Source organism: Montipora foliosa, chromosome 12 (assembly GCF_036669935.1).
Source record: "Montipora foliosa isolate CH-2021 chromosome 12, ASM3666993v2, whole genome shotgun sequence".
In the NCBI taxonomy this organism is placed as follows: domain Eukaryota; kingdom Metazoa; phylum Cnidaria; class Anthozoa; order Scleractinia; family Acroporidae; genus Montipora; species Montipora foliosa.
This window is the reverse complement of record NC_090880.1, coordinates 7,022,041-7,049,540: the sequence shown is the minus strand read 5'-3', so window position 1 is coordinate 7,049,540 and position 27,500 is coordinate 7,022,041. Positions and strand designations below refer to the sequence as shown.

Below are 27,500 nucleotides of genomic sequence, written 5' to 3'. Positions count from 1 at the left end.
GCAAGTTGCCTCGTTTCTTTTTGTATTTTGGTTGGGCCCTGTGCATTTTGACTTCTCTGTCTTCAGCCGTCTTTACCATATTCTACTCCATGATGTGGGGAACTGAGGTGTCCAATAAATGGCTGACGTCTATTCTGGTGTCATTCACTCAAGATGTTTTAGTTATTCAGCCGATTAAGGTCGTAATCGTGGCCTCACTGCTGGCGCTAATCATCAAGAAGGCCCCAGAAGATGAAAGTACGAAGAAAAATCAAAGTTTTGTGCATAATTCAAGAGTCAAGGTAAAACTACAGAAAATCTAAGGGTAATATTTACCAATTTTTCGACGACGTGGAAGCTCGCGGATCGGTAAATATCCATCACTTTCATCGAAACACCGACACTGAGGTGAATGATTGTTTCAGTCTATACCACACAAGTTGACTAAAAAGCGAACCAAAAAACTACTTCAATTTTGTCAAATGTGGTCGGAAATTTCATTTCTCGCGTGCCGACTAGGCCATTTCCGAGTTCATGTCTGCCTCCTCTTCAAAGCGAGTCTAAGTGCGAAGTTTTTGTGATGGTATTTAGTTCTACTTTACATATGAATGAAAACAAATTTTCATAACAAAAACTTCGCACTTAGACTCGCTTTGAAGAGGAGGCAGGCATGAACTCGGAAATGGCCTATTGTACTTAATGGCTAATTACCTCCGAGTTAACCGATCAACGCGCGCGGAGAGCACTATTCGCATGTGTGGTACATTTTATTGGCATAAAATGAAGCGAATCCTTTTACTTTCATGATCAAAATTTTCTTATGATTTTATGAACGGTAACGAAGAAATCAAACAACCTCTATCACGATGAGAAATACGAAGATTCCGATGTCGCACTGTAACAGGAGGCAGGTTCAGGCATGTTAACTAAGCCGCATAATTGAGGTTCGTATTCAAACTTTCACATGTTCTTAGGATGTGAAACATACTTTTTATCTTACAGGGGGAATTTGAAGAGCCCGTAAAGCCAAATAAACACGACCTGGAGAGTTTCCGAACCTATCGCAAACGAGTTCTGACCATGGCGCGTGTGATAATTGAGCTAATTTTTTACCTGATGTTTGCGTGGGCACTAATGGCAATCTGTTATGGACGGAGAGATACTTCGCACTATTGGATGACAAATGGAATTGACAGACTGTTGCCTCGTCTTGAAAAGGTATAGTCCAACATCGAATCTAAATTTTCTGCTCTTTCCTACCTGTCGTCACAAAATACCATGGCTGTATGGGGCGCCAAATGTAAAAATATTATTTAAGTACTTTTCCCCTATATTTTGTGTTATTTGGTAAAGATGAAGCTAGATGAAATCGTTCAAACCTGAGAAGGAGTGGTTGGTGGGATGGATGCGGTACGATAAAGATTATTTAATCTCGAGCTCTGCAAATTGAAAACATGGCAATAAAACGAAGCTTACAATTCAGACCAATTCGCCATGTATAAAAAAAATAAAACCTATCATTACCTCACTTTTCTGTGATGATTCCTGAGCACTTAATGCATCAGACATTGTTCCTGAGACGGCTGAGGAGAGCAGTCTTGTCAATTTTTGTCTGTGCACCAAAAAATCAAAACATTGGACCACGAGCCCGCAGGTATGAATTTCATGAGTTTTCGGTTATATTATTAAATCGCAAAAGCGCGATTTATAAATCGCACAGTTGCGATTTATAAATCAGACTTTTTTTTTGTCGCAAAGGTACTTCAATGTGTTATTTATAAATAACACAAAATATAGGGGAAAAGTACTTAAATAATATTTTTACATTTGGCGCCCCATATGGCTGCAGCTGGTCATATGATCCTACGACAGGAAGAGTGGTTAGAAACCTTTTTTTTTTTTCATATCTGTACCTCTCTCTCGTACTCAAGGAGATATTTACATGAAGGAATTTATTTCTCGATGATTTGACTCGGGAATACTCGGAAAAAATCCAAGTGCTCCTTCGTGGGAGTCAAACCTACGACCTTCCGATTACTAGTTCGGAATCTCTACGACTGTGATAGATGTTCAGAACCCCAGTAAATGAAATGAAGAGATTTCTTATCGATCGTGACTCGGGGATACTCGGAAAAAATCCGAGTGTTCCTTTGCAGTAGTTGAACCAGACCATGAAACTAGGTCCGTGTGGCAATTGTCAAGCCATATTGCTAGGATCTAAATTGTCGAAATGGAGCATATTCCCGAATGTACAGTCAAGTGACACCATATGGTAGTCAGGATCACAAAGTAAAACTTACCTATGTGCTATGAAGAGGCCTGGCCTCAACACCGGGAACTCCATACCCTACTCGAAAAGTGTGGGTTATTTGTCGCCTCGTGCACAGCGTTCATGACAAAATATTACATAAAATGTTCTTCTTTTTGCTCCAAGGTTCGTGATGTTGGTTCGTTTTGGGGATGGACCGAGTCATATTTTGTTCCTGCTTTGTACAACCTCACGTGGTACAACGGAAAACCATTCAAATACAAAGATGGTTTCATATCTGACAAGTCTGGTTACATGGTGGGAATGCCGCGCTTAAGACAGCTAAGAGTTCAACCAGGTTATTGAATCAATACCCTTTCTTTACAGAAAGTGATTTCAGTTTATTTTAGTGGGTCAAAGAGGCGCTATAAGCTTCGTCTCGTTTCGTCTTTGAGCGTTTCAAGTCTGCCCTTGGAAAATAAGAGAGCTTTAGCATCACGTTTACGAGAAACGACAAATGTCGACTGGTCGTTTCACGTTTCACGTAAAATGGTGTGAAGCTTGTGACTTAAGCTTCGTGTGACCCACGGCAACTCGAAATGGCTTCTGTTAAACTCGAGTATTTGGTTAACAAAACACAAAAGCAAAAACTTGGAGTCTTTTAAACATTGTTTGTGGAAAAAACGCAATATGAAATGAAAATCCTAACCTGTCAAATTTTTCGAGTTTCGATAAAGCTGTTTTGTGAGTCAACAGAGAGTCAACGTGAGTTCATGAAGAAAATTGCGGTAAGGAGTCAGTTAAGAACGACCTGTAACCATGAAACGTAATTTTTCCTTGTTTTTTTTACTAGATTTGTTTTGGAGTTCTTTTTGTCCACCAACAACTTGTTATGTAGAAGAAAAACGAGAAGAAAACGCCACGTATATAACAAATCCCAAGCAACAATCGGCGAAAAATGGCGGGAAAATCATGGTCATGTCGTCACCTTTGCCGTTCGCGTTACGCGTGATGCTAAATCTCTGTGATACAATTCTATCTCTCTCGCTTTTCTTACTAATCGTCACAACATTATTACACAATCCGGTAAAAAGTGTTAAGTCTGTCCTGTGTAAGTGAGGGTCAGTCCACTTCATTAAGTAAGTAAGTAAGTAACTTTATTTCAACTCGGGTTGATGAGGCCGATTAGGCCCCTAGCAAATACTTGCTAATATGCCGAGAAAAGTGAAATAAATAAATAAATAAATAAATAAATAATGTATATGTATATATACATGATCAATTAATAACTAACATTCTAGCTATATCAATAAATAAACAATCCTTACTCTTAAAATTATTACAATGAATCATAGAAATCTGTACATTACAGATCTAGTTCTCTCACAGCCTTCTTAAATTCCTTAAGAATTTTCGTTGAACGTAATTTATCCGGTAAAGAATTCCACACTTTGGCACCAATAAAAGTTGTAGATTTTAGGCCAAAATTTGTAGTTTTCTTACGTGGGACAACTAGCTTGTTGGTACCTCTCAAGCACTTCACACAATTACGTACGACGAATTGCAATGGATTTTTTTAATAAGGTTTGATTGTTGTTGTTGTCCCTTCTTTTAACATTTTATAGTCACATGCCCGATTGCACCTCGCTATGCTGAATTCAGGGAAACATTACGTCCTTGTTTGCCTCCGTATGGCTTTAACAACGAGGATAAGACTCCTTATAGCATGCCAAGATGGCAGAAAATACCAGCAAATGAAACAGTTCTCTTCTCGGAATTCGCGCTACGGAAGATGTGCCCAAGACCTTGGCGGTATCACAACGCAGACAAGCTAGACACTCTTCCATTTCAGGTAAAATAATGAGAAGGAGTTCAAAGGATCTCGCACTTCCATACCCATAGCATATAATAGTGTGTAATTTATAGTGTGCTGCTTACCCAAAGAAAAACACCGGTTTCCGTTTATTTATCAAAGTCAAGTCCTTTTGAAAAGGATAAATACTGGATGGTGACCGTTGTGTCCGGGAATACCCCGTCATGTACACCCTCGGGGTTCAGGCAGGCGCTTTGGTCTTGAACCATGCCTCCCAGCTCTGAGATTGTACGTGGGCTGGGCCACAAGCTATCTCGACCTGACTGCATGGTTTTTCTCTTCCTAAATAATCAAAATCGTCACATAGCAAATTCCAGCTGGCTGTGCTGTTGTGCTCCGATATCAGACGTGGACCGTAGAGCAGCTTCCAGAGGTGCCTTATGTCGTTAGCTGCGCTCTTCGCAATTCAGCCCCAAAGACAACAAGGAAAAGTAATTACGTAAACCAAGCCGTCTATTCTATATGTGATTCCAGTCATGTACCTTGAAGCCATCGGTTGGAAAATAGTGGCTAGAAGTTCGCACTGAAACTCAATTGAGATGAGACCGCCCCCCTCAAATGTAGGGCTACTAAAAGTGGGAACTATAAAATGACTGTAATAGTTTCTGTGGCATTCTTCGGTCACAAGTGGTTATGGATCTGCGCCTCTGGGTCCAGGTAACATTGGATTTGCCTCGCGCAAATGGTACCGCATTTGAATGGTGCACCCTCATATAAACTTTCAACAACATTTGAGTTGGAGCATTTGCAGACTCCTTACAGTGTAGATTGCACCAGACCAGTATCTTTGAATGAATATCGAAATGGTTTTAAGTGTTGCACAAGAATGAAATAATTAATTGATGCAACTCGGCTCCCCAGCCTACTTTTTCAAAACAGAGTGGGACTAATTTCTCAACGTGCCACACACAAGTATGTATGTTACGCAAAATGATGTAATTTCATGACATCCAAAATGCCCATGAAATGAAATTTGCAATAACCACTTAAAACTGTTGAACAATATAAAAGAAATACAGAAAAAGGGAAGAGAAGCATGGATGGACACAAATGGACACATTGAAACGGAGTGCATTTGGGTAATCTTGAAAAACGTCTGCCCGTTGTTTTTTAAGTTTATGGCAAATCGCTTCGATAAAGGAATTCCTCATTACTATTTTCGAGATTTTAACTCGTTGTTCACTAAAGATTTTCCCTAAGTACCCTTAAATATCGTGACATTGCCCGTTTAATTTGATATTTCGCTTGCATGAGAAGTAGTGCAATTTTTACCATTCCTGGCTGGGAATTTCACTCTGTTTTACAAGCTCGCGTAGCCTGCGAGCAGGCTCTCTCTCAGAGGTGGGAGCCTGAACGCATCCCTCTGAATTTTGCCGCCTCCTGATGTCACGCTGAGAGATCTGTCAAAAATTAGCCAATCAGCGCGCACCGGAAGTAAACATTGAAAAACAACAAGCCATGCGTTGTGATCGCTCGAGGCAGAAACTCCCAAATACTATAAAAGGAAGGAAGCCTTCGCCAGAAAATCGTAACAACTACTGCAGATGGTGTAAAGCGTAGCTAAATATTCTGTATGGTAATTCGTCGAAGTCCCTTTCCACATAAATTGTGTTTCGTTCGTCGGGGAAAAAATTAGTACACAAACTTGAAACGACGGGAATCGTAGTAGAGAAATGCCTTTTCTCTGACCGCATCTCCACTGTGTGAGACTCGTCGACCACTGACAACTGCTGCCAAATTTCGGTAAAGCTAAGCGGAGTTTATCTTTTTTCAAATTTATGTTAATGAAATACAGACATTACAACTAGTACACTTTAATACTAGACAGATATTCTAATACGTACACCATTTTATTTCAAAGGCTTATGGAGTATTTTTGATTATAGATATATATTTTACTTTTGAAAAGTGGAGCCGCCTTTTCGGCTTGTCGGCTGTAATAACCAAAATCTTGCTAAAATGGAGTAGAGTTCCTCTATCGTTAAACAGCAAATGACGAAGCCGAAAGGCCCAAGCTTTTGTCCAAATAAGATCAGCGATAATGCTTTGTCCAGGAGAGGAAACTACCACGGTGACACGAAGTCGCCCCCGTTGTATTTTGGTCGCTATGAAAAGCAGTTAAAAAAGACTTCTCCCGAGTCCTGTGGATAACAGAGATAGAACTTCCTTTCAGCAGAGAAGCCATTGCATCGCGTTGCTCGATCTTTAATTTTGTAAAGCTATGGTAAAATTGCAACATTCCACGATTTTCTCAAACGCATTTCTGACCACCACATCTCTCGAAGCGAAAGTTCCTCTCTGGTTATCGGAGCTTGTCAATGGTGACGTCACCAAGTAATTTAATTTCAGCCAATCAGTATTTTGCGATCAAAATTTGGACGCGACACCATGGGGGCAGGCCCTACCCCAGTCCCTTGGAGGGCCTGCTCGTAGGCTAAAGCTCGCATAAGATGGTAACATAATGCCTCGTTGTTGCCACGGTTAGAATTGCATTATTTTTTGCAACGATCCGTTTAATTTGGCCTCTGCGATTTCTAGGGCACTTCTGAAGAGCTTTAAAACAAAAATGGTGATAAGCCGTTTCTCGTAGGCGTCCTCAACATCATCACTCTAGACATAGAAACATACATTTATTAACTACTCTTTTGCTTTGTTTTGTTCTTCCTTTATTTTTTTCAGGGTGTGAGAGGAATTTATGGTGGTGGTGGTTTTGTTGCGGACTTGGGCTACACCAAAGGGTCAGCCTTGCGAGTCATAACAAATTTGCAAAACAATTCCTGGATTGACGAGAAGACCAGAGCGGTATTCATAGAATTTATGATTTTTGACTCGTCAACTCGCCTTTTCAGTGCTGTCACACTGCTCTTAGAGACGCTTCCTCTGGGTGGGGTGGCTACATCCAAGCAAATCAATACCATGTCCTTATACGGAGCAAGAACCGCGGAGAAGCGTTCCTTCAATGCACTGTGCGATCTTATTGTGGTTCTTATTTTATGCTTCTTCATTATTAACGAGATTTTGAAACTCTACAAGCAGAGGTGTTCATATTTTAAGTCTGCCTGGACGTATGTAGACTTGGCTCTGATATTATCCACCACTGCAACCATCGTGCTGTCTATTTTCCGGAGATATCACACTTCAAGGCTGGTAAAGAGGATTCATTCCAATCCATTTGAGACATCAAGTTTTCATTACGCAGTGCTCTGGTCTGATCTCGAGAACACGCTAATAGCCATTCTAGCCTTCCTTTTAACTTTGAAAGTATTGAAGATTCTTAAATTTAACGTACATATCGCTAGTTTAGCAGCAAGCATGGCACGATGTAAGGACAAAATCATCTCATATTCGGCCGTGTTCCTGATTGCTTTTGCAGCCTTTCTGCAAATCGCGCTTCTCACCTTCGGAAGCAATACCAAGGCTTACTCGAGTGTCTCCGAAGTTTTCCGAACTCAGTTGGCGATGTTCATCGGAGGAGAAACGAATTACCAAGAGTTAAAGAACGCGAATAGGGTTATCGCGCCGCTGTACTTCTTTCTTTACATGACAGTTATGGCTTGTATACTTATAAATATGTTTCTGGCTATTCTTAACGAATCATATCGCGATGTAAGAATTTACCCCAAGGAATCTGAAACCGAAGAACAGAAAATGCTTGGAACCTTTGTTCACTATGCTAAGATAAAGATGGAAAGAAAGCTCTTAGCAGTGAAAAATGCGAAATTCTTTCGGCCGAAAAACAGCTATGACATTAAGCAAACCCCTATTGATGTCGATGAGGAATTCAAGGATAAATACACACCGATCAACTGGAACGAGGCAGGTGATTATATTTCCGAAAAGAGTTTCGAGGACGACGTTCATCTCGAAAGTTCTTTATTCAAAGACATCAGGAAGCGACTGCAGAACATTAGTTGTGAGCTGAAGCAAATTTCTCTTTTGCATAGATCACGGAGATACGAAGTTTACAAAACCCAACAACAGTTTGAAAGTCAAGATAAAGACAACGCTAAGGTAATGAAATCACCATGTCGGGGTCTTGGGTTGGAAAAGATCTCAAGCATGTGCAGTCTATTTAGTTTAAGCGAAAGCACGATGTTTCTCGACAAGCGAATAGCACGCGATTCATTGAGGCGCTTGCTCCACAAACAAGATTCATCGGAAGAGGAAGATTGGGACTCGAGCGATACTACCTCACATGCGGGTAGTGTTTCGTCATTTGCGGACTCCATGGGATCGTTTTTCGGGAAATCCGATCATGCTCGTGAACAAGCGAAAGAGACCTTAATTTGAACCATAAGATTAGTTATTTACTCGAAAGAGGAACTTGTACTAATCCCAATGAAATTCTCAAAGCTCAAAGCTATGAAAAATACAACAGAAAGGATGATGAACAACACCGCTCAGGAGAAGAATTTAGGAGATTACCGACAGACTCAACAACAGGTGTGATTAAATCATTTCAGTCAAGGAGTGGATGAATTAGAGCATGCCGGTGTGATGGGTTCGCCAACGGGTAAAGCTCTAGGTGACGTGGATATTTGCTTGCTGGACAAGAATAACATGAGAACTGCTGATACAAACCGAGATGTGTGTCACCATTGTTAATGTCTTTAAGCATTTTGGTTAATTTACATTTGTTACCTTGATTTTATGATGGTCATTTAATATACAGATTAGCAAAATAAAAACGTTCTTAATCGACTCTCAGCATCTGCAAACTTTTAGCAACGGCGACGGCAACGAGAACGTCACAAATTTGCCTATTTAGTGGGCAAAAACAATACCTTTGCACACCCTGCACATGCGTTTTTCACTTATGTCCATTTCTTTGCCGTCGTCAGCAAAACTACAACGTGAAATAGCCAAGTTTGATGTGTTATCGAGGACATCAGCACTTGGAGATCAATTTTCATTTTCTCCCTAATTTAAGCGTGACTCGTATCGGTTTCATTCTTGAGGGACTGCCACACCATTGTCACGTTAAAAAGCTTGGAATAGTTGCGAAATGATTACAATAGCACAAATTTATGTTTTGAGATGACGTTCTGGGCCCGGTTGCTCGAAAGTCGATTAACTTAATCCAGGATTATTGTAAACTTTTGTTTCATGTTTTCAACTTTTTGGTGAGAATTTCTTTCGTTTACTTTTGTTGCCAAATATCAGCGTTGAACAGCATTTAGGAGAAGAGAAATAAACTCCTTGGTTTATTTTTAATCTGGGATTAGCGTTAATCGGCTTTTGAACAACCGGGCCCTGGTTGCCTTTCCCGTCGTAGTTGCTAAACCTCCCTAATCGATATCTCGGCCTCGATGTTTGTATAAAAAAGGTTCTTAAAATAAACAGAGTGTAACTAATTTAAATACGCGGAAAGACTTTAGCGAGCTCAGAATGCAATGCAGACCCACGAAACAGTAACGAACATTTAATGTTTTTAGATATTAGCGACATAATAATGTATCAATTGTCAGAAAGTATATTTAAAAATAATAAAGGACTATAATGGTGGGCGCCAAGCTTATACAGGCTCTTTTCCTTTCGCGAAATGGTAAAAAGGCCAAACCCCACTTCTGTTCTTGATTTTCCTCACATCAGTATTTTCCTCGCAAAAGTAAATGTTTGTCATACGTCAATATCCTGCGAAACTGGCGGGATAATAGGGAGCTTAAGCAACGACAACGGCGACGGCAACGAGAACGTCATCTCAAAATATAAATTTGCGTTATTTTAATCGCTTCGTGACTATTTCAACGTTTTTAATATGACAAGGGTGTAGTGATTCCTCAAAGATGACACCAGTCGGAACGGCACTCCATTTTAGGAGAGAAAACGAAAATTCATCCTCAAGTGCTGACGTTCTTCATAAAACCAAAAACTTGGCTATTTCACGTTGTTGTTTTCCTGACGACGGCAACGAAATGGACAAAAGTGAAAAACGCACGTGCAGGGCGTGCGAAGCTATTGTTTTTAACCACTAAATATGCAAATTCGTGACGTTCTCGTTGCCGTCGCCGTTGTCGTTGCTTAAGCTCCCTAATACGAAACGACGACGCCGACGGCAACGACGACGCTACAAAACAATAGGTTTAATGAGCAAAAACAATGGCTCTGCACGCTCTGCACGTGCGTTTTACATTTTGGTACATTTCTTTGCCGTCATCTCCTTAATGACGACGTGAAATGACCAAATTCAAGGTTCTGTGGAGAACGTTAGCACATTACGATGAATTTTCAGTTCTCTCTCTACACTTCCAACCCACTCATACCAGTTTAATTCCTCGACAGTTACTACACATTTTTAACGCGAAACGACATGAAATAGTTTCGTAGTGATATGAATAACGCGAACTCGTATTTTTAAATGAAGTCCTCGTAGCCGTCGTCGTCGTCCGGCAACGGCAACACCACAAAGCAATAATATTATTGGTTGGCAAAAAAGGAAATACTCGTGCTGCACGTGCTGCACGTGCAGCACGAATTTCCGTGCATTTCTTCACCGTAGTCCACAAATCACCAAATTTTAGGTTTTGACGACAACTTGAGCATATAGCAAAGAACCATTTATTTTCTACGGTCGTTCCCATCCAGTTACAGGATAGTTCGCCTGTATTGTAGAACATGAACAAGACGGGATAATCGCGAAATACTTGCGATAGCGTTAAGTTATATTTTGGACTTGCTTAAACTCCCTAAAATGTGACGTTTTTGAGCCACGAACGGCAGTCGAAGTGAACATATCGCATGTCAGGACAGTACTCTCTCACGACTTTTGAAACTAATCGTCTTCATTAAAAAATGAACTACAGATTTCCAGCATTTTCATTGGCTCGCCGAACACAGGCTATCATTTCATATACCTGCTGTACCTAATATGGTCAAGGAACGCGTTAGCAACAAAGTGAGCTGAAAACATTTTTGCAGCTCTAGGAAAAAATGGCCGACAAAAGCCGTCTTGGACCGGAATTGTCCGAAGCAGAAATCAATGCTTCAGTGGAAGAGTTGTAGATCCTGGAGTTTTTAACAAAACAATTATTCCACTCGGGATTACTGGACATAAAATGATTAAAACCAACTCGGCGCTACGTGCCTCGTTGGTTATCTATCACTTCATATCCAGCGCGCCCTTGTAGAATAATTGTTAAAAAAGAAAGAAGTTTAGTAAAAAAACGATACTAAGCCAATACAAATCTGAATGTGTGAAGAAAGTTAAATGGAAGAACATCTCACTTCCGGTTGCCAGCCATGGCTCAAAGACATCCCTTGCTTAAAAGTTCCCTAATATATCGTGGCATTATTCAAACACGCGCGAATAATGAATGGTTGGTTGCTCCGTTGTGTTTTGGCCTTGAGTGGCATGGTGACGAGTAGTTACGGGATTCGCCGCCGCTCTCATTCGCGGCCAAAACACAACCGAGCAACTACTATCGATTTATTCACGCGTGTTGAAACAATCCCGCGATAAAATAACCCGCCAGCTACGCGGGCTGTACGTCAAGGTCAGCAAACATAACATGGAACGGCAAGGGTCGTTTTACCTTCCCGTAATACAAGCAAATACAAGAGGAAAAAGGCATCTTCTTGCGGGGAAGCATCAGTATCTCGAAAAAAGACTGACTTTTAAGGACCCTCAAACCACTTTTTTAAAAACTTTCAAGAAACTGTTCATTTTAGGAAGATTGAATTTACATACCTGTTTTAAGTAACGGCAATGTTATGGCACAACAAGAAACACCAATAATTTCTTTACTAAGAGCACTCATCAATGTGACGTAGCAACGAAAGAGGCCTTCTTTGAATGACTTATATTTTTTTGTTCAAACGTTTACATCTCAAAACCGAACTCGGTGACCCCAAAATTTTATTGCGGGAAAACGATTAGTAGGCGAAGGTAAAATTCTCTTCCAATTGCAACATTTTGAGATGGCTCTGAATCCGCTCCAGTGAATTTTTTTTAACTTTGTAGAGTTTTATCTTAGCCCGCAAATCACTATTCAGCAATATATAATGGGAGTCATCGCGTTTGTTTTGAGATATAAGCGTAAAGACAAAATGTAGAGCGTTTCAGATTGCTCTTTTAATTGCTATGGTTACCAATTACCTCGCATTATTGCGTGCATCTTCTTAACCAATTATTGGTGTAAACTTCAAACAACAATTTGAACGCATTTTAATATATCAGGTAGAAACTAGCATTCTGGTGTAGTGTTTCACAATGAACAGATCGAGTAATTTAAATGATCGAGCGATCGAGCGGCTATTAAGTGGTTCAACAAAAAGAGAAATTATGGGTTACAAAATAAATCTAGATGGAATGAAACCTGAATAGAAATTAATACTTACAAACTATTGATTGGCTTTCTAAAAGGACGAGAGTACAGCAAACCCAACTGGCATAATCATTTTCACGAGTCACACCTACTCAAGATCCCCCGCGTAGGATTACGAGTAACGGAAGTAACAATTGGTGCTTCGCTGGGTACTATATAAACACTGCCATTACGTAAAACGTAACGTATTACGTATAGTCCATGGGCCTGACCCTACAAATAGAGCGATCGGTATCACTCAGAGGGACAAAGGCTATTATACATTTCTCAAATCTACAAGTCCCCTAGTTTATGATTTTGTATGATAAGTCTCGGATGAGTAGCTGTTAAGAGATTTTTATTACGTGACAAAGTGACGTCCCTCAGATACACTGCATATGGAAGAGTCACATGGGAGTCGAACATAGACATCATTACCAAGCTTATTGTTCGTATTTTGCGAACATTTTCAAACATTTTAACCTTGAAAATGCTTTTTAAGTTACATCAACATTGAATGTTATAGGGAATGATGGCAGTAAGTAGGTTTAGGCAACAGTTTGGTTTAATTGTCATGACTACTAAGCACTTTATGGCATATTCCAAACTCGGTAGCCATCTTGATCCGCCATCTTGGATTTGAAGATGCTTCAGTTTCTGTCGTAAAAAAGGTTGGAAAGTATAAATTAAAAGGGACTGACTGTAAATCCCTCAGACGCGTGAATACATAAAGAGAACTAATCCTCGATGCACATGAAAACTGATGAATCAGTGACAGTAGGAAGAAGAGCTCTAACTATGAAAACTTAACAAATCGAAAGTGGTTCAGCGTTGTCTGTACTCTTATCGACAACGATATTCGTCATCACAGTGGTCAAAGTGTTGTGGACTCACGAGGCGTAGCCGAGTGAGTCTACAACAAATTTTGTTTTTTACCACAATATTCAACACCAAGGAAAGTTTTTATTTCAGAGCGTGACCAAAATCATAACTCAAAGAAAGAGCAAGCGTTGTCTATAACTTTCTCGCAATGTGATTAGTTTATTTCCCAAAATGAGCGTTCCTGATTGGCTATTACATTGGGTGACAAATCGACGCAAGCATGACGCGAGCAGCGTTGTCTAGACTCTTATCGACAACGGCAAATTAGCCAATCAGATTGCAAGATTACAAACAATTGTGGTAAAAATAGCTTTTAGCTAATAGTTATGGGAATTTCTTGCAAACTGTACTGTCTAGAAGATTTTCTTGTAGCTTAATCAGCATCTTCGTCGTTATCAGAGCATTCATTTTGTTGGTCGTTGGCCGGGTCTTGCTCCTCCTCGTCCTCCTCCTCCTCTGATGGATTTTCACCGTTTCACAGTCGTCACATGTCGGTGCACTTTAATGCATTAGTAATGCAGGAACAGGTTAGGGTTAGGGTTAATCCTTTACTTAATTAAATATTGTGATAATATCATGATAAATTATGTTTATATTATAAAAACCTAATGCGGAATATCAAAAAATCAATCCCTTATAAAACCAGTGATAAAATGATATTATCAACATTGCTTAAAAGAAACAAAGATATTTCTTGATATATCACAAGTGATAATTAGTCATGATATAGTGATAAACCGCAATACTGCACCTCTCTCAGGTTACTGCTGCGCACGACCTCGTACACGAAAATGAGGGAAACTCTAGAACAGTTGCAGGGGCCGGTACACCAGACATCCACTTGATTGCTAGCGTGCGGTCATCTTAAGCCCAACCGTGGTCAGTTGGCGTGGGGACTTGTGGACAGTTCTGTAGACTTCTTTTCCAAATTGCAGCTTGGTACTTAGCTCGAAACGAATGCATTCTTAAGGAGTCAGCACAAGGAGAAAGTTTGTTTGAGTATGTTTTTCTTTGCCTTGCAAAGAACAATCTACAACAAAAAAGGGTTGGTAGTAGGTTTAAATTTAACTTAAAACACAGAAGCAGCTCAGCTAATTATACCATACCTATAACGTAGCTCGCTAACATCACAGGTTCCAAGACTGGAGGTATACATCATGCATGTTTTTTTTTTACCCAACAATTATATTTATTTCAGCACAAAGAGCATTACTTACAAATTATTTACTTCACTTATTCGACTGTACTTTCATTATTGAAAATAAGATACTTAAGCTACTTGCAAAACAGTATTTACACTACTTACAATACACAACACACAAAATACACAAAACACCAAGCACTATTAACAGATGTCATACATCTGTCATGTGAATTCTTGCAGCCTTACCAGTAGGTCGTCACCAATTTCCCAGCGCCTGTGAAAGCATGCAGTCCTTGGTAGAGTTCAACAAACCTGAGAGCCAAGAGAGAGAACGACTTTCGAAACGTCAATACAGACTGTCTTGGTCTGCTTGCTACTTTTCAGAAACAAGTTGCGGGGTATAAAGCTCTTGAAACTGTCTTCTGACTCCACCAGTACTGCCGTGACGGTGTGCTGCATGGAGGAATACTCGGGTGTCTGCTTCCTCTAGTATTGACATGAGGTCTTCCCTGTACTTCGTTCTCTCTGATGCGATTTCAAAATACTTCAGTGTCCTTTGTTGTTACAGAGTAGAGCTGGTTTATGGTCGGGTATGATATTCTCTCGCGTTGTAAACATCAAATACCACATTGATACACTCACTGTTAGTCGCCACTTGTGCTTGGGCTGCTCTTTTTTTCTGGTCGAGTATAATCACGATAGCATAATCTATGATAGATAAAACACCAATAATTCTACTGTCTCTTTTAGAGATAGTGCTCCTAGTGGAGTCGTCAGCACGCAGGTCACAGCATTTGGTTAAGAGATCTCTGGTTTTTGAGCTTAGAAACTTTTTCACAAAAAATGTATTTCAGGTCACAATTAACAATAGGGCCGTTTATACGAGAGAAAATAAGCCGCGGCTAACTCTGGCCGCGGCTTACGTAAGCCGCGAACACCCTGTATAAATGGTACAAAATCTACGTTCACGGCTTTCTCAAGCCGCGGCTTATCCTGGCTGGGGAGTTTATACTCGTATAAATAGTTCCTTTCGCGGCTTACATAAGCCAGAGTTAGCCGCGGCTTATTTTCTCTCGTATAAACGGCGAGGTGAATATCGGTAAATATAAATATCTGTTTTTATTCACCGATATTCACCAAGCCTGAGGTGAATAATTGTTTTAGTATAACTACATGGGTGATTATTTGAAACATATGCATTTTCTTTGAAACAATAATTAACAATTATTCCATGAGCGCGCGTTGGATATGAGATGGTAAATAGCCAACGAGGCGCGTAGCGCCGAGTTGGCTATAACCAGTCTCATATCCAACAAGCGCGAGTGGAATAATTGTTTTATTAAATTCCTTAAACTCCAAAAATTTGGAAGTAAGAAATACGAGCGAAAAAACTTAGAAAATCCGAGCGAAATCGAGAAAACTTGATAAAGATGCGATGTTGTGTAAGACCTACGTAGGCTCATCACAAAAACATTTCTTGCCTTTTCGCGTACTTCTAAACGTCGGAATTGATCCAAACTTTACACACAAAGAAGTTTCTTTTCTTTTTTGGCTTTATTCAAAAAGAAATTTCGCTTTCCGGCGAAAAAAAAAATTAGGGTTTTGCAACGCTTAGCGCAATCATTTACCATATAAGGTCAAGCTAAGGTATATGAGCTGATAACCGAGATTGAGTGAACCAATCAGAGCACGCGAAATGCATTATCCGAGGTTGAGAATTTAATAATTATTATTAATTTTATAAACTCTTGTTCTTAGGCCATCGTAGCTTGATTAAGAAAACAACAAAAACAGCGGTGATAAACATTGTATTTCAACGCATTTTTTGTATAGAACTTGACCTTTCGTATGCTAGTCAACAGACATTTTCAAAAGTGACCGTTACAAATTTTGAAGACTATATATGACTATAACTATAAATGACATAACATACATAAGCTTAAAATTCAAAAGAATATTTTATCTTGAACGAGGCAACAAGGGCCAATTTGTATGCGCATAAATCAGCGGCCACTTTGGAATAAGGTGTACTAGTTTTCAAAAATTGTAATTGGTCACTTTTGAAAATGTATGTTGACTAGCATACGAAACGTCAAGTTCTATATAAAAAGTGCGTTGGAATACAATGTTCATCACCGCTGTTTGTGTTATTTTCTATTATTATAAATATACGCGGCCAAATAGAAAATCGGCCTCTTCAAAACACACGCTTAGCGGGCCGCAAAAGACTGACAGCGGGCTGCTAATGCATTATCAGCCCTACAGCTGATTGGTTCTTGCTTCATCATCCGATGATGATTCTGTTACCAGCATAGACATTTTTAACTTGTGATATGCCTATTATTTATAGACGATTTTACGCATTTTTTCGGTAATTTTAAATAAGTTCACTGGACTGAGTTGATTCTTTAATAGCTTGTTCAATCAACACTTACATGATGATTTGAAGTGACTTTGAATTCGTTATTCACTTAGCTTGTATTATTAAAACTCGCATTTTTGATATCATTTGACCTTGTTTATTGATAATGATGACCCTTATAGCGTCATTTGTGGCCCTCGAGCTTCGCGCTCGGGCCGCAAATGACACTACGCGGGCGCAAATAAACAATATTCCCTCAAAAAGTCATGTTATTCCCTTATTATTAATTTCTTCGTCTATCACATCGACATGCGGCCATTTTGAAGAAAAAAAAACTTCAATAGGTGATTATAGAGCGTTTCACATGACGTCACGGCGGCCATGTTGGAAATGGCGGCCATGATGGTGTACCAAACTAATCCTCCGGGAATTGAACTCTATTTTTATGCAAATACTCTCTTTTGTTTCAGAAAGCCAATATGGCCGCTGGTCACGTGAGTGTAAACGCTCTATAGGAGGTTTTCAAGTGACGTGATCGCCGCCATGTTGGTGGACAAAAACAAAAGATCTGTCATAAGTTTCGTTTGTTTGTCCACCAGAAGTCGTACATTTCTCTATTGTCATTGGTGTCTCTTGAGTTTGGTTAAAAACGTCCTGTAGTGTATTATTTATTACATGGCCAGTGTTTCTGGCCGACATAACGCGCGCTCTGATTGGCTAAGAGCAGTTAAGCCCTGGGGCATTATTCTCCCGTAATGCCCCAGGGCCGATTATGAATTTTGCAAATCAGTTGTTTCTTCTTTTGAACCGTTCTGTTCGCCATATAATAAACAACTTAATAACCTCGACCGTTCGGTAGTTACAGCAAAATAGGGAGTTTAAGAAACGACGACGGTTGACTACGACAACGCCACAAAACAACAATATCATTGGTTAAAAGAGCGTAAATAATCGTGCTGCACGTGCAGCACGGATTTTAGGAAGTACGTTTGTGGTCCTCTGCATAACAACGACGTGAAATCACCAAATTTTAGGTTTTGACGACAACGTAAGCATGCAACAGAGAATCTGTCGTCCTCTGTTTTTACTCTGAAACCGCTTGTACCAATTTATTTTAGGATACTTCGCCCATATAATTTGTAGGACGTGAACGAGACTGATTTATCGCGAAAGACTTATGATAGAGTCAAGTTATATTTATATTAGTTTATATTTATATTTATAAGCTTCGCCAAAAGGCAGGGTAGCCTCAACAGAGCGTGAGCTCCAAATCAGAGGCCTTAAAGAAATAATAAGTACTGAAAAGTTACAAAAGTACAAAAAATAAGAAAGCAAATTACATAAACATTGATTACAAGCGTGACACTAACAGCAAAGACCGTCGCCAAGTGAAGAAATTGGCCGACATCGGTGGCATTTGACACAGATGGATTTGAAGGTCTGGATGCTTATAATAGTCATATAGCTCTCTCTTAAAATGAGGGAGCGACTGATTTCTACTTCTTAGATGGGCAGAAAGAATGTTCCAAATTCTAGGAGCACGACAGTAGAACGAATTCTGAAAATTCACCGTTTTAGATCTTATTACATTGAGAATGATACCAAGAAATGGATCTGTTCTCCTAGTGAATCTAGCAGGTACATTGATGGAGATATTGGAGTCATTAGACATGTTCTTAAAGATATAAACAAGATCCAGGTACTCATACCAATAATATAAGGGTATCAGATTAAGGTTAAAAAGTCTATTTTTGTAACTGATTTCACTCCTGAACGGGAGGGACAGGATGAACTTAGTCGCTCTGCGCTGAATCCTTTCGACTGAGTAAATTAGTTTCACTGATTGTGGAGCACAGACTTGAGAGCAGTAGGCCAGGCGGCCTCTTTCGAGAGTGACATACATTGGTTTTAGCACCCTCGGATCTTTAACTTCAAAACAAGACCGTCTAACAACATTCTGCTCGCTTTGGATATGACCGAATGGAGATGTAAGTTCCATTTAAGATCCGGAGTAATTAGTATTCCAAGGTGAGACTCAGTTGGTTTAACGGAAACATATTCCAGATAATAGGGCGTTTCTATTGGGCTAGTACATCTCGTAAAAGACAAGCAGGTGCACTTGGACTAATTAAGATCCATCCTCCACTCTTCACACCAGGTGAAGATGTTGTCAAGGTCTCGCTCCAGACGTGCACTATCCTCGGAGGTGTTAACTGTGCGGTAGCACTTGGCGTCCTCAGCATACAATGCAACAGATGACGTGGTAACTACACCTGGCAGATCGTTGACAAACACGAGGAATAGCAGTGGCCCGAGTATCGAGCCCTTTGGCACGCCAGAGAGAACAGGGAGTGGCTCGGATGTTACTCCCAAAACAGTCACCCTTTGGAAGCCATTAGATAGATAATCGGTAAACCAGTCCAACAGTTTTCCGGTAATACCAAAGCGCTGCAACTTGAAGAGTAAGAACTGGTGATCAACTCTATCAAAAGCCTTAGCTAAATCTAAGAAAACTGCATCAGTTTGTGTTCTATTATCCAGGGATTGGCCTATTTCATGAAGAACCTGTAACAGCTGGGCAGTGGTGGATAATCCCTTTAGGAACCCGAACTGGAACTTGTATAGTTGAGTACTGATGTGGTTTATGATTTTGTTGTAAATACATCGCTCCATACATTTAGAAACTAGAGACAACAAAGATATAGGCCTGTAGTTTGGTATACCTCTTTGGTGGACCCATCCTTATGAATAGGAACGTAACTATAGACCTTATTCATAAATGGCGGTCAATTTATAATTCTCTTGTCAAAGTGCAAATTAGCCTACCAAGCCTCGATACCATACAGTGAATTGAAAAGAATTCTTGCTCTAAAATGAGGCTTGGTAGACTAATTTGCACGTGGACAAAATAATTATAAATGTGACCGCCATTTATGAATAAGTTCTATGTTGGACAGTTTCCAGGATGACGGAACTTTCCCTAGGCTTAAGCATTTATTAAACAAGGAGCAGAGAGATGTGCAGATGTAAGGTGCACATCCTCTTAGAAACTTGGCCGGGATTTTATCAGGGCCGGTTGCTTTATTCACGTCCAGATTTAGTAATATGTCACGAACTTCATTTGGTGTGAGGGATAAGTTACTTAATTCGAAGAGATATTAGCAGCACTTCTGGCTGGCGAATTCGAAGAATACCGCAGATAACTCTCGCAAGAGAGAAGATTCTTCAATACTGAGTAGAAATATCTATTCAGGAGTCCAGAGATGTCAGACGGATTGTCAGCGGTTTCAACAGTTTCGTCCCGAGTCCATGTCGCCTTATTTGGGACACTAGCTTGTTTGCTGGTGTTTTTGAAAACAGACCAGAACTTCTTAGGGCTAGATTTAAGCAAATCTGGGAGAGATATGTAAAACTCTTTGCGTTTGATCGATATAAGAGATTTACATTCACGCCGGAGCTTACGGTATTTCTCCCATAAGCTCTGATTTGACTTGGATTTAGCCTTACGCCTAACAGTCTCCTTTTCTTTAACAGAAACTTGACATCGCTGTCTACCCATGGTGGGTAGACATATCCGCAGGTGAGAGGTCCAAAGCTGATAGAGTTTCGGTCAAGCCATTCCAGTCGGCGAGGCTATAATCAAAAACTGTGCGCGCGTCACGGGTAGATGACTTCGCGTGAACTTCAAAATCGAAGAACAATAGGCCATGATCGCTAAAAAGACCCATTGTTCGCGGCGGTACACATGAGAGATTGGTGACAGCCTCGGGGGAATAGACCTTATTCGCGATGGCCGCCATGTTGGATTTACTATTATCATGCAAATTAGCTTCACACTTGTGAGGGGGCAAACAACACAAGTTCGAGAGATTATAACGAACATCTTAGCCACACAGATGATTCGTTTTACGTTAATTGAATGTTTATCACATAAGTAGTAAAATAGAATGATTACACAAATTACTTCGATGTTTTTTTAGTGAAAAATGAGCAGATAACGAAGTAAAAAGTCAAGATGTCAAAGGCAATCAAAAGATATAAAATTATTATAAGAGGTACTTTTAAATTCTTAATTCTAAAATGTATTTTTAGCAATGTTATTTCAATATTTCGATGAGCTGATTTCCGCAATTTGCCTTTTTTCCAATGTTTGCCCCCCAGCATAACACATGGCTAATTTGCATGACAATTTGAAAACCAATATGGCGGCTATCGTGAATAAGGCCTATTGGTGAAGACCAAGTCAGGAATATTATTCAACCTTGTCGGGAACATATTAATTTGCTCACAATAAAAATCCAAGGTCAGTTCTCTAAATTCGGCTGATCCAGAAGAGATGTCACGTATAGAAGCAGCGACCAACTCCGAGTTCCATGTAAGATCTGGGAAATTAAAATCGCCAGTAATAATAATCTTCTCGTAACAAGCAGTTGTTTCCAGAAATGAAGAAAACAAACCCAGCCACTCGTCGAGGTAGGGTTTGTTGCATCTTGGAGACCGGTAACAAACACACAACATGACTTTTTTGGAGTCGGTGATTGCTATTTCGATCGCTATGATCTCAAGGTGATCAGCTCAGATCCCTGAATGGATCCTGGTAAAGCGAATATCGTCCCGTAGAGCTGTCAATACGCCACCTCCGCGTATGTAACTAGGGCGGTCTTGCTTTGGGGTGACGTTTTCGTTGACCGTCGCGGTTGTCGATCTTAAAGTCCCTAATCTCAAACCTCGGCCTAGCTGTATTGACCGAGCGACACGGCAAGGCATCAGTTTGAGATTTTGCTGTAACGACCTCACTCTCGGTTATTAAGTAGTTAATAATCACCCCGACGGCAACCAATCAGCGCAAAAAATTTTGAATAATCACCTATGTAATTATACTAAGTCTTGTTATTGTTAGGTCAGCTTCACGGTCGCGTAATTCGCTTTTGAATTCATCTCCATTGCATTCTCTGTATTTTCTTCCTCGCGTTTAGCACAAGAGATTTTCTCTAGCTCTTGCTTCATCGTTAAAAGACTTCGACATCTCCTGTCATACATTACTGATGTAGGGATAGCACCCTCTTCAACCGTTTTGGCAGCCTCCAGCACAACCTCGTTCCCAGGGTTGAAAAAGGAGACAGAGAAGAGAGACCCTGAGAACGAGGTTGCCTCAAGCACTGGTTTATTGTTTCGAATGTCGGTAACTTTCAGCAACGTTTTCCAAGCATCAGTATCTTTAGGGGTGATCAGATATCTATATCTGACTATCATCAGACTTGAGACATGAATAATGTACTGTTCTTCGCGGGGGCGCTTCGGAAGATCTATTAGCATTCAAAAAAAAAAAACCTGAATGTAAATAAAACCAAAATGCACACTGCCTTATCCGAGATCGAAATTCTTTTGTTGCAATATTTCAAAAACCCTATAATTTGAATATAGTCAATGTTTAAATTAGAGTCAAACAAACTTAAATTTTTGGTCAAACTTGTCCTCTTTGCAAGTATTACCCACTGTAACTCAGCCTGGGTTATCAGTGGAAGTTGACTTTGTTCAAGCTCTCATTCCACTTTAAGTGTCACATGCCAAAAAATGGCTTCAACTTAATGAAATTCTTCTCAAAAAGTCAAAATTAGTACCACCTACACATAAGTAGTTATTGATTTACCTTAAAATACCAACATTTTTACTTCAATTGCTCGGAGAGTAGGGCGGAGGCATGCTGCAAACTTCTTTTCCGATCAGAACACCAAGAACCCATGAAATCGGCCCTGCACAGGGATACCATTCAACATGACTACAGTCTCCACGGTTCAGGACGTAGCCGGTCGTTGAACCCTAAACTAAACACGAAGAGATTTAGCGAGTTTGTAACAATTAAATTCAGTATTATTGTATTATGTAGTATGATACGTAATGTGTAGCTTATGCGATATAACTACTGTTATCCAGGATCTCATGCCATTGTAGTTGAATAAATCATACTTACTTACTTAATTACTTAATTACTATATCGTGCGAATTCAGCAAACATTCAACCGTACTTACCACTCCGCCATCTTGGATTTTACCCACGTATGATGCATTTCGATCATACGAATTTCTTGACCTCTTCGGGCAACCTTTCATGTGGCCCATGGACTAGTAGTGTAAATCCTTCTAATAACGCAATTCCTTAAAATTGTTAAGACTGGTTTGAGCCACTTTACAGGCTTTCCCAGCCTCGATGGGTGTTAAGAAAATTTTACGAGCACGAATTAAAGCAAAGTGGAGACGCCTTATAAAACACACGGTGCCTTTAGAGAGAGGTATGTGAAGGTCGCTAGCCAATCAACCCCTCACGGCACTGAATCAGTCCGTAATATCTTAAAACACGTTGTTAACACCCTCAGTTCCGTCTCTGTTGATCGCCATCTTGGTTTACTTATACTTGAATGAATGTGAACACAACTAGGAGCAAAGCGAACCCTTCGACAGTGCGTCTTCGACTTAAACCATCCTAGAACGCAACTTTACGAAATACTTGACGTTTCAAACGGGTCAACTTTTATCTTTGGAAGTGACAATGATAGCCCATCTCCTTCTCCTTCTTCAGTTGCAAAAGGTTCTTGAGAGAATGAAGAATATCAAGTAAAGTTCAAGGTGCCTCAAACCACGTAAAAGACCTTAATTAAAGAAACTTTACAATTTAGGATTGACTCTGCAGCACTATCACCATGCAAAACAGCTATTGTACGGAACCAAGTATTGTTACCATAGAAACAAGAACTCATCTAAAAATTCCCCATATTTCATCTTTAACAGGGTTCGTACTCTTTTAAGCTCTTCAAATGCCATGACTTCAGTTTTTCATGACCTTAAAGGCTTAAGTTGAGCTCTCACGTAAAAAAAATTAAAACTATCCTCATTTTAGGATATTTTCTGACATAACTCAGTTCAAATTGAATAAATTAACAACCTCGGTCCGCCAAACTTCCGATTGTTTGATAGAAACTCGTTTTTATTTCATTATAACATTGCTTTGACAACTGCAATGATTAATCTATTATCTATAGTTATAAATTTCCATGGCTTTCCATGACCGACCATACAATTCCATGACTTTCCAGGCCTGGAAAATGAAATTCTTTGATTCCATGACTTTCCAGGTTTTCCATGGCCGTACGAATCCTGTTTAAATGCTTATGACTAACCAATCTAAGTCGGAGAGATCCTTCAGACCCTTCACAGTCGGAAAATTTTAGGTGACTCTGAATCAGTCCCAGAGAGATTTTTTATCATGGCAGTGTACCATAGTATTGCCTTTACATGAAACAGTGTCAGAGTCAATCCTAAAAAGACAGTATCTTAAAATTGCTCAAACTTGTTTGAACAACCTTGAACATTAGGTGACAATCGTCAGGAGATGGTTAAAAGTAGGTCATTTGGTCAGCGGATGTTGGCAAGCTGGTGGCCTATTAGCCAGTATCCAAAATACCATAATACTTTTTCTTTGTTCCCCCAAAATTTTGCATAAGCATTGTTTCCAGTTTCTCTTGGGACCATTGTAAGTTCCAAGAGAGAATAATAACAATGCTTATGCAAAATTTTGGAGGATCAAGCGAAGAGTATTATGGTATTTTTTATATTGGCCAATAGTCGGCTCTTAAATGCTACTGGTCTCGGGGGCACCACAACTTCAGAATTTGGTAAATCATTTCAGCAATCACGGATCGTCCTCGAACAAATATTGCATTTGTTGGTATGTGGGCCTTTTTGCTTGGAAAATTAAGTTCGACGAGATGCTTCCGTGAAGCATACACTGGGCTGCCTGTGGTACGTGTTACAGAAAATCAGAAGGCACTGAATAGTGTGGTATTGAACTACAGCATTGCAGTCTCTGAAGGATAACAAATAAAAGAGAAGCGAGAAACATTGGCTTCTGGGCTGACATGTTGATAATTTTCAAGTTCCCTCTCAACTTCTTTTCACCACAAGTTTAAGCGTGCCCTCTGAGCATCTGACAGCTTTGTAATACCAAAGTTCACTGAACTTAACTCTCTCCGGCAAGGTTAGTATCTGGATGGGTGACCTAAACAATATACCCCTTCATAAAACAGAAGCATCGGACCGAAAATACTATTAACGCTAACAAATGCGAACTCAGCAAGGTACAGATTTTGTTAGCGTGCTTTATGCAAAACTAATATTGATGCAAAAGTAAATAACTATTGATACACAGTTTTTAGAAAGAGCAGAAGCTTAATTTTGAACCGTGAATATAGAATATAAAAAGTTACGATCAGCGACAAACATTTTGGGAGATTTTTGCTACGTTCAATTTTGTTATTCTACTTTTGGCTGCAGAAATAAATCGCAAAAGCGAAAGTGACATGGCCGGAATTCAGCGGGCGCCGTGATTAAGTTACCGCGGCATGTTTACTCGCCAAACAGTGAAGCATGTGTGTCAAATGATGGCAAGATACCGGGTTTTTGTAAGTTTCTTTTTCAGTCAAGTGTTATAAAGTTTGACAATAAAATGAGCGAAGTCAAAACAAATATCACAATCGCCCAACTCTTGAGGTTGACCATTTTTTTATGCAAAGTCAAAATTTACTCTCCAAGACGCGTACGGCGTTATTTATCACCAGGTAATTCCATCATTTTGGAAATAGCAGCTACTTTATTATTCATCGGCGTCACAATTTTACACTGATTTTGGGGCTCATTTTGTTGAAACTCAAGCACGCTTCTAACCGACCTGTTTATTTTCGTGAACCCTTCCTGCTTACAGAACAATACTAAAAAAATTCTCCCATGTCACATTTCAACCGTAAGCTCGAAAATTCAATACACGACATGGTATTATAATTCGCAAAGGCAGAACATACCACAGAATCCTTTTAAACAACATATTTGCTCTCAGAGGCGAAAACCTCTTCCTATATCATTGCGTGCGTGAAGACAAGAAACTCAATCGTGACAAATTACCATGTACTTCAGGTTCAAACCCTTTCCTGAAGAACCTTTTCCTTGAATAATGATGCACAAAATAGTCGACAAGCTTTCTTTCAAATAATTCTTGACTGTCACATTTCCAATTATTTTTTTTACCTGACTTTGTTGAACCCATAAGTTACCAGATAATTTTCCATTTGGTTTCAGTGTTGTACATAAAACTACACTCGTGATAAAATATTGGAAATACAGCTCACTTTGATTTCGGCTCGACGGGGGAAAGATTGTTGTCGAAGTCCATTACTCGTCGCTTTTATATCAGAGAATTTTTCATTTGGTTTCAGTGTTCTTCATAACAGCACACTCTTGGTAAAATATTAGAAATACTGCTCACTTTGATTTCGGCTCGATGGGCGATAGATTGTTGTCGAAGTCCATTACTCATCGCTTTTACGATTCCAGGTATTTGTTTTCACCGCCTGCCTAGTTTATCCAACTGACTTTCCATTATTGAGCTCCATAAGGATATATTTTGTTTAAACATCCACTAAAACGCCATTCGCGTTACATGACTTTCTACGCCATTGCAGGTTAAGTTTATCATTCTACTGTGTCCACCAGAGAAATCTACGCATTTCCACTAGCCTCTCTATCCTAAGAAAATACGAGCAGAAGGCTCTATGCACAAAGACACCACTTAGCAGGGGAGTGACAAGCAAGACTTTTACCGACAAGGAAAAAAAAAAAAAACACCCAACAAATGCCACCCTTTTTCCGACTGGGATTGCCTTTCGGCAACCCAGTAAAAAGGATCATTTCATTCTTCTCAGAAGAACCTCTGTGGTGCCGTCTAAAATCTTGTAAAACGTTCAGAATCTCTGTACCATTCTGCTAATCTGTAACGGCATCCTCTAATATGCTCTTACATGTCACTAAAATGATGTAATGTGGTGTCTGTCGAGTTTCAAGGCAGCAGCTCAACGTTGAACCATTTTCACCCTGTCAAAGATCACCTCGTCATAGGGGTCGCATTTCAGTGTGGGGCTGATAAGCCAAGAGGTTTGGTGCGGAGTAGCTAATTCTTTTACTCCTTTTAGAGAAAACCAGAGTTCTGTTGGCGTTACAGCAAATGTGTTCGAGATAACAAAAAACTCAACAACAATTGTACTTCAGTTATTTCACCCTAGAACGAAAAGCACATCAACAAGAAGTCCATTCCTACATTTATTGGCCATTCAATTACATACGACGTAAAGTTACAACTATATATCCGATTCTTCGTTCAAGTCTTCACTGTTGTTTTGCAAAGGTTTTAGAACTTTATTTTACATCACGTGACATCGTCCCAACAGGTCAACAATCAAGATATTTGATAACTTGTTTGAATTTTTTAATTTCATTTAGGGCTATTTTTTACTTACGACTTTCCCATGCAACCTGCATTACGCCATGACGTACGACCATTTACACCCGCACGACTCGTGGGCGACTATTTGCAGTCGACAAATAGCTTGCTATAAGCTAGTCGCACACAAAGTTATAAGAAGAAACCGTTCGGTCCAAATCGCTCTTCAAGGAGTCATGTGACCATCCATGGAATTTCGTTCTCGTTCTCAAAATAGCTTCTTTTCTTGTTTTGAGAAAAAGCTCACCTCATTACCACACCGTGAAATTGAGTGTGGCGCAATTTGACAACTTAAATACTTTTAAATAAGTCCTATGTCCCTTAGCGTTACACAACGTCACCATCTGTGGACTGCGTGTCGCTTGTTACGGGATATTTTGAAATA

General features: G+C 39.8%; 2 protein-coding genes across 15 annotated transcripts in view; one reads left to right on the top strand and one right to left on the bottom strand.

Moving 5' to 3' along the window:
- LOC137978800 (polycystin-1-like protein 2) overlaps positions 1 to 9,608 on the top strand; it is a 98,018-nt gene extending 88,410 nt beyond the window's left edge. For all 14 annotated transcript variants that reach the window (XM_068825871.1, XM_068825875.1, XM_068825872.1 and 11 more), the window contains 5 exons: positions 1 to 281; positions 982 to 1,197; positions 2,414 to 2,585; positions 3,853 to 4,079; positions 6,780 to 9,608. The exon at positions 1 to 281 is cut by the window's left edge and continues 823 nt beyond it. In XM_068825871.1, coding sequence (XP_068681972.1) covers positions 1 to 281; positions 982 to 1,197; positions 2,414 to 2,585; positions 3,853 to 4,079; positions 6,780 to 8,390 — 2,507 coding nt within the window. In that variant the 3' untranslated portion in view covers positions 8,391 to 9,608. The remainder of the gene's footprint in view (positions 282 to 981; positions 1,198 to 2,413; positions 2,586 to 3,852; positions 4,080 to 6,779) is intronic.
- Positions 9,609 to 27,227: 17,619 nt separating this feature from the next.
- The window catches only part of LOC137978953 (echinoderm microtubule-associated protein-like 6), a 103,069-nt gene continuing 102,796 nt past the window's right edge, over positions 27,228 to 27,500 (bottom strand). The window contains exon 37 of the mRNA XM_068826079.1: positions 27,228 to 27,500. This exon is cut by the window's right edge and continues 214 nt beyond it. The gene's annotated coding sequence lies outside the window, so the exon portion shown is untranslated.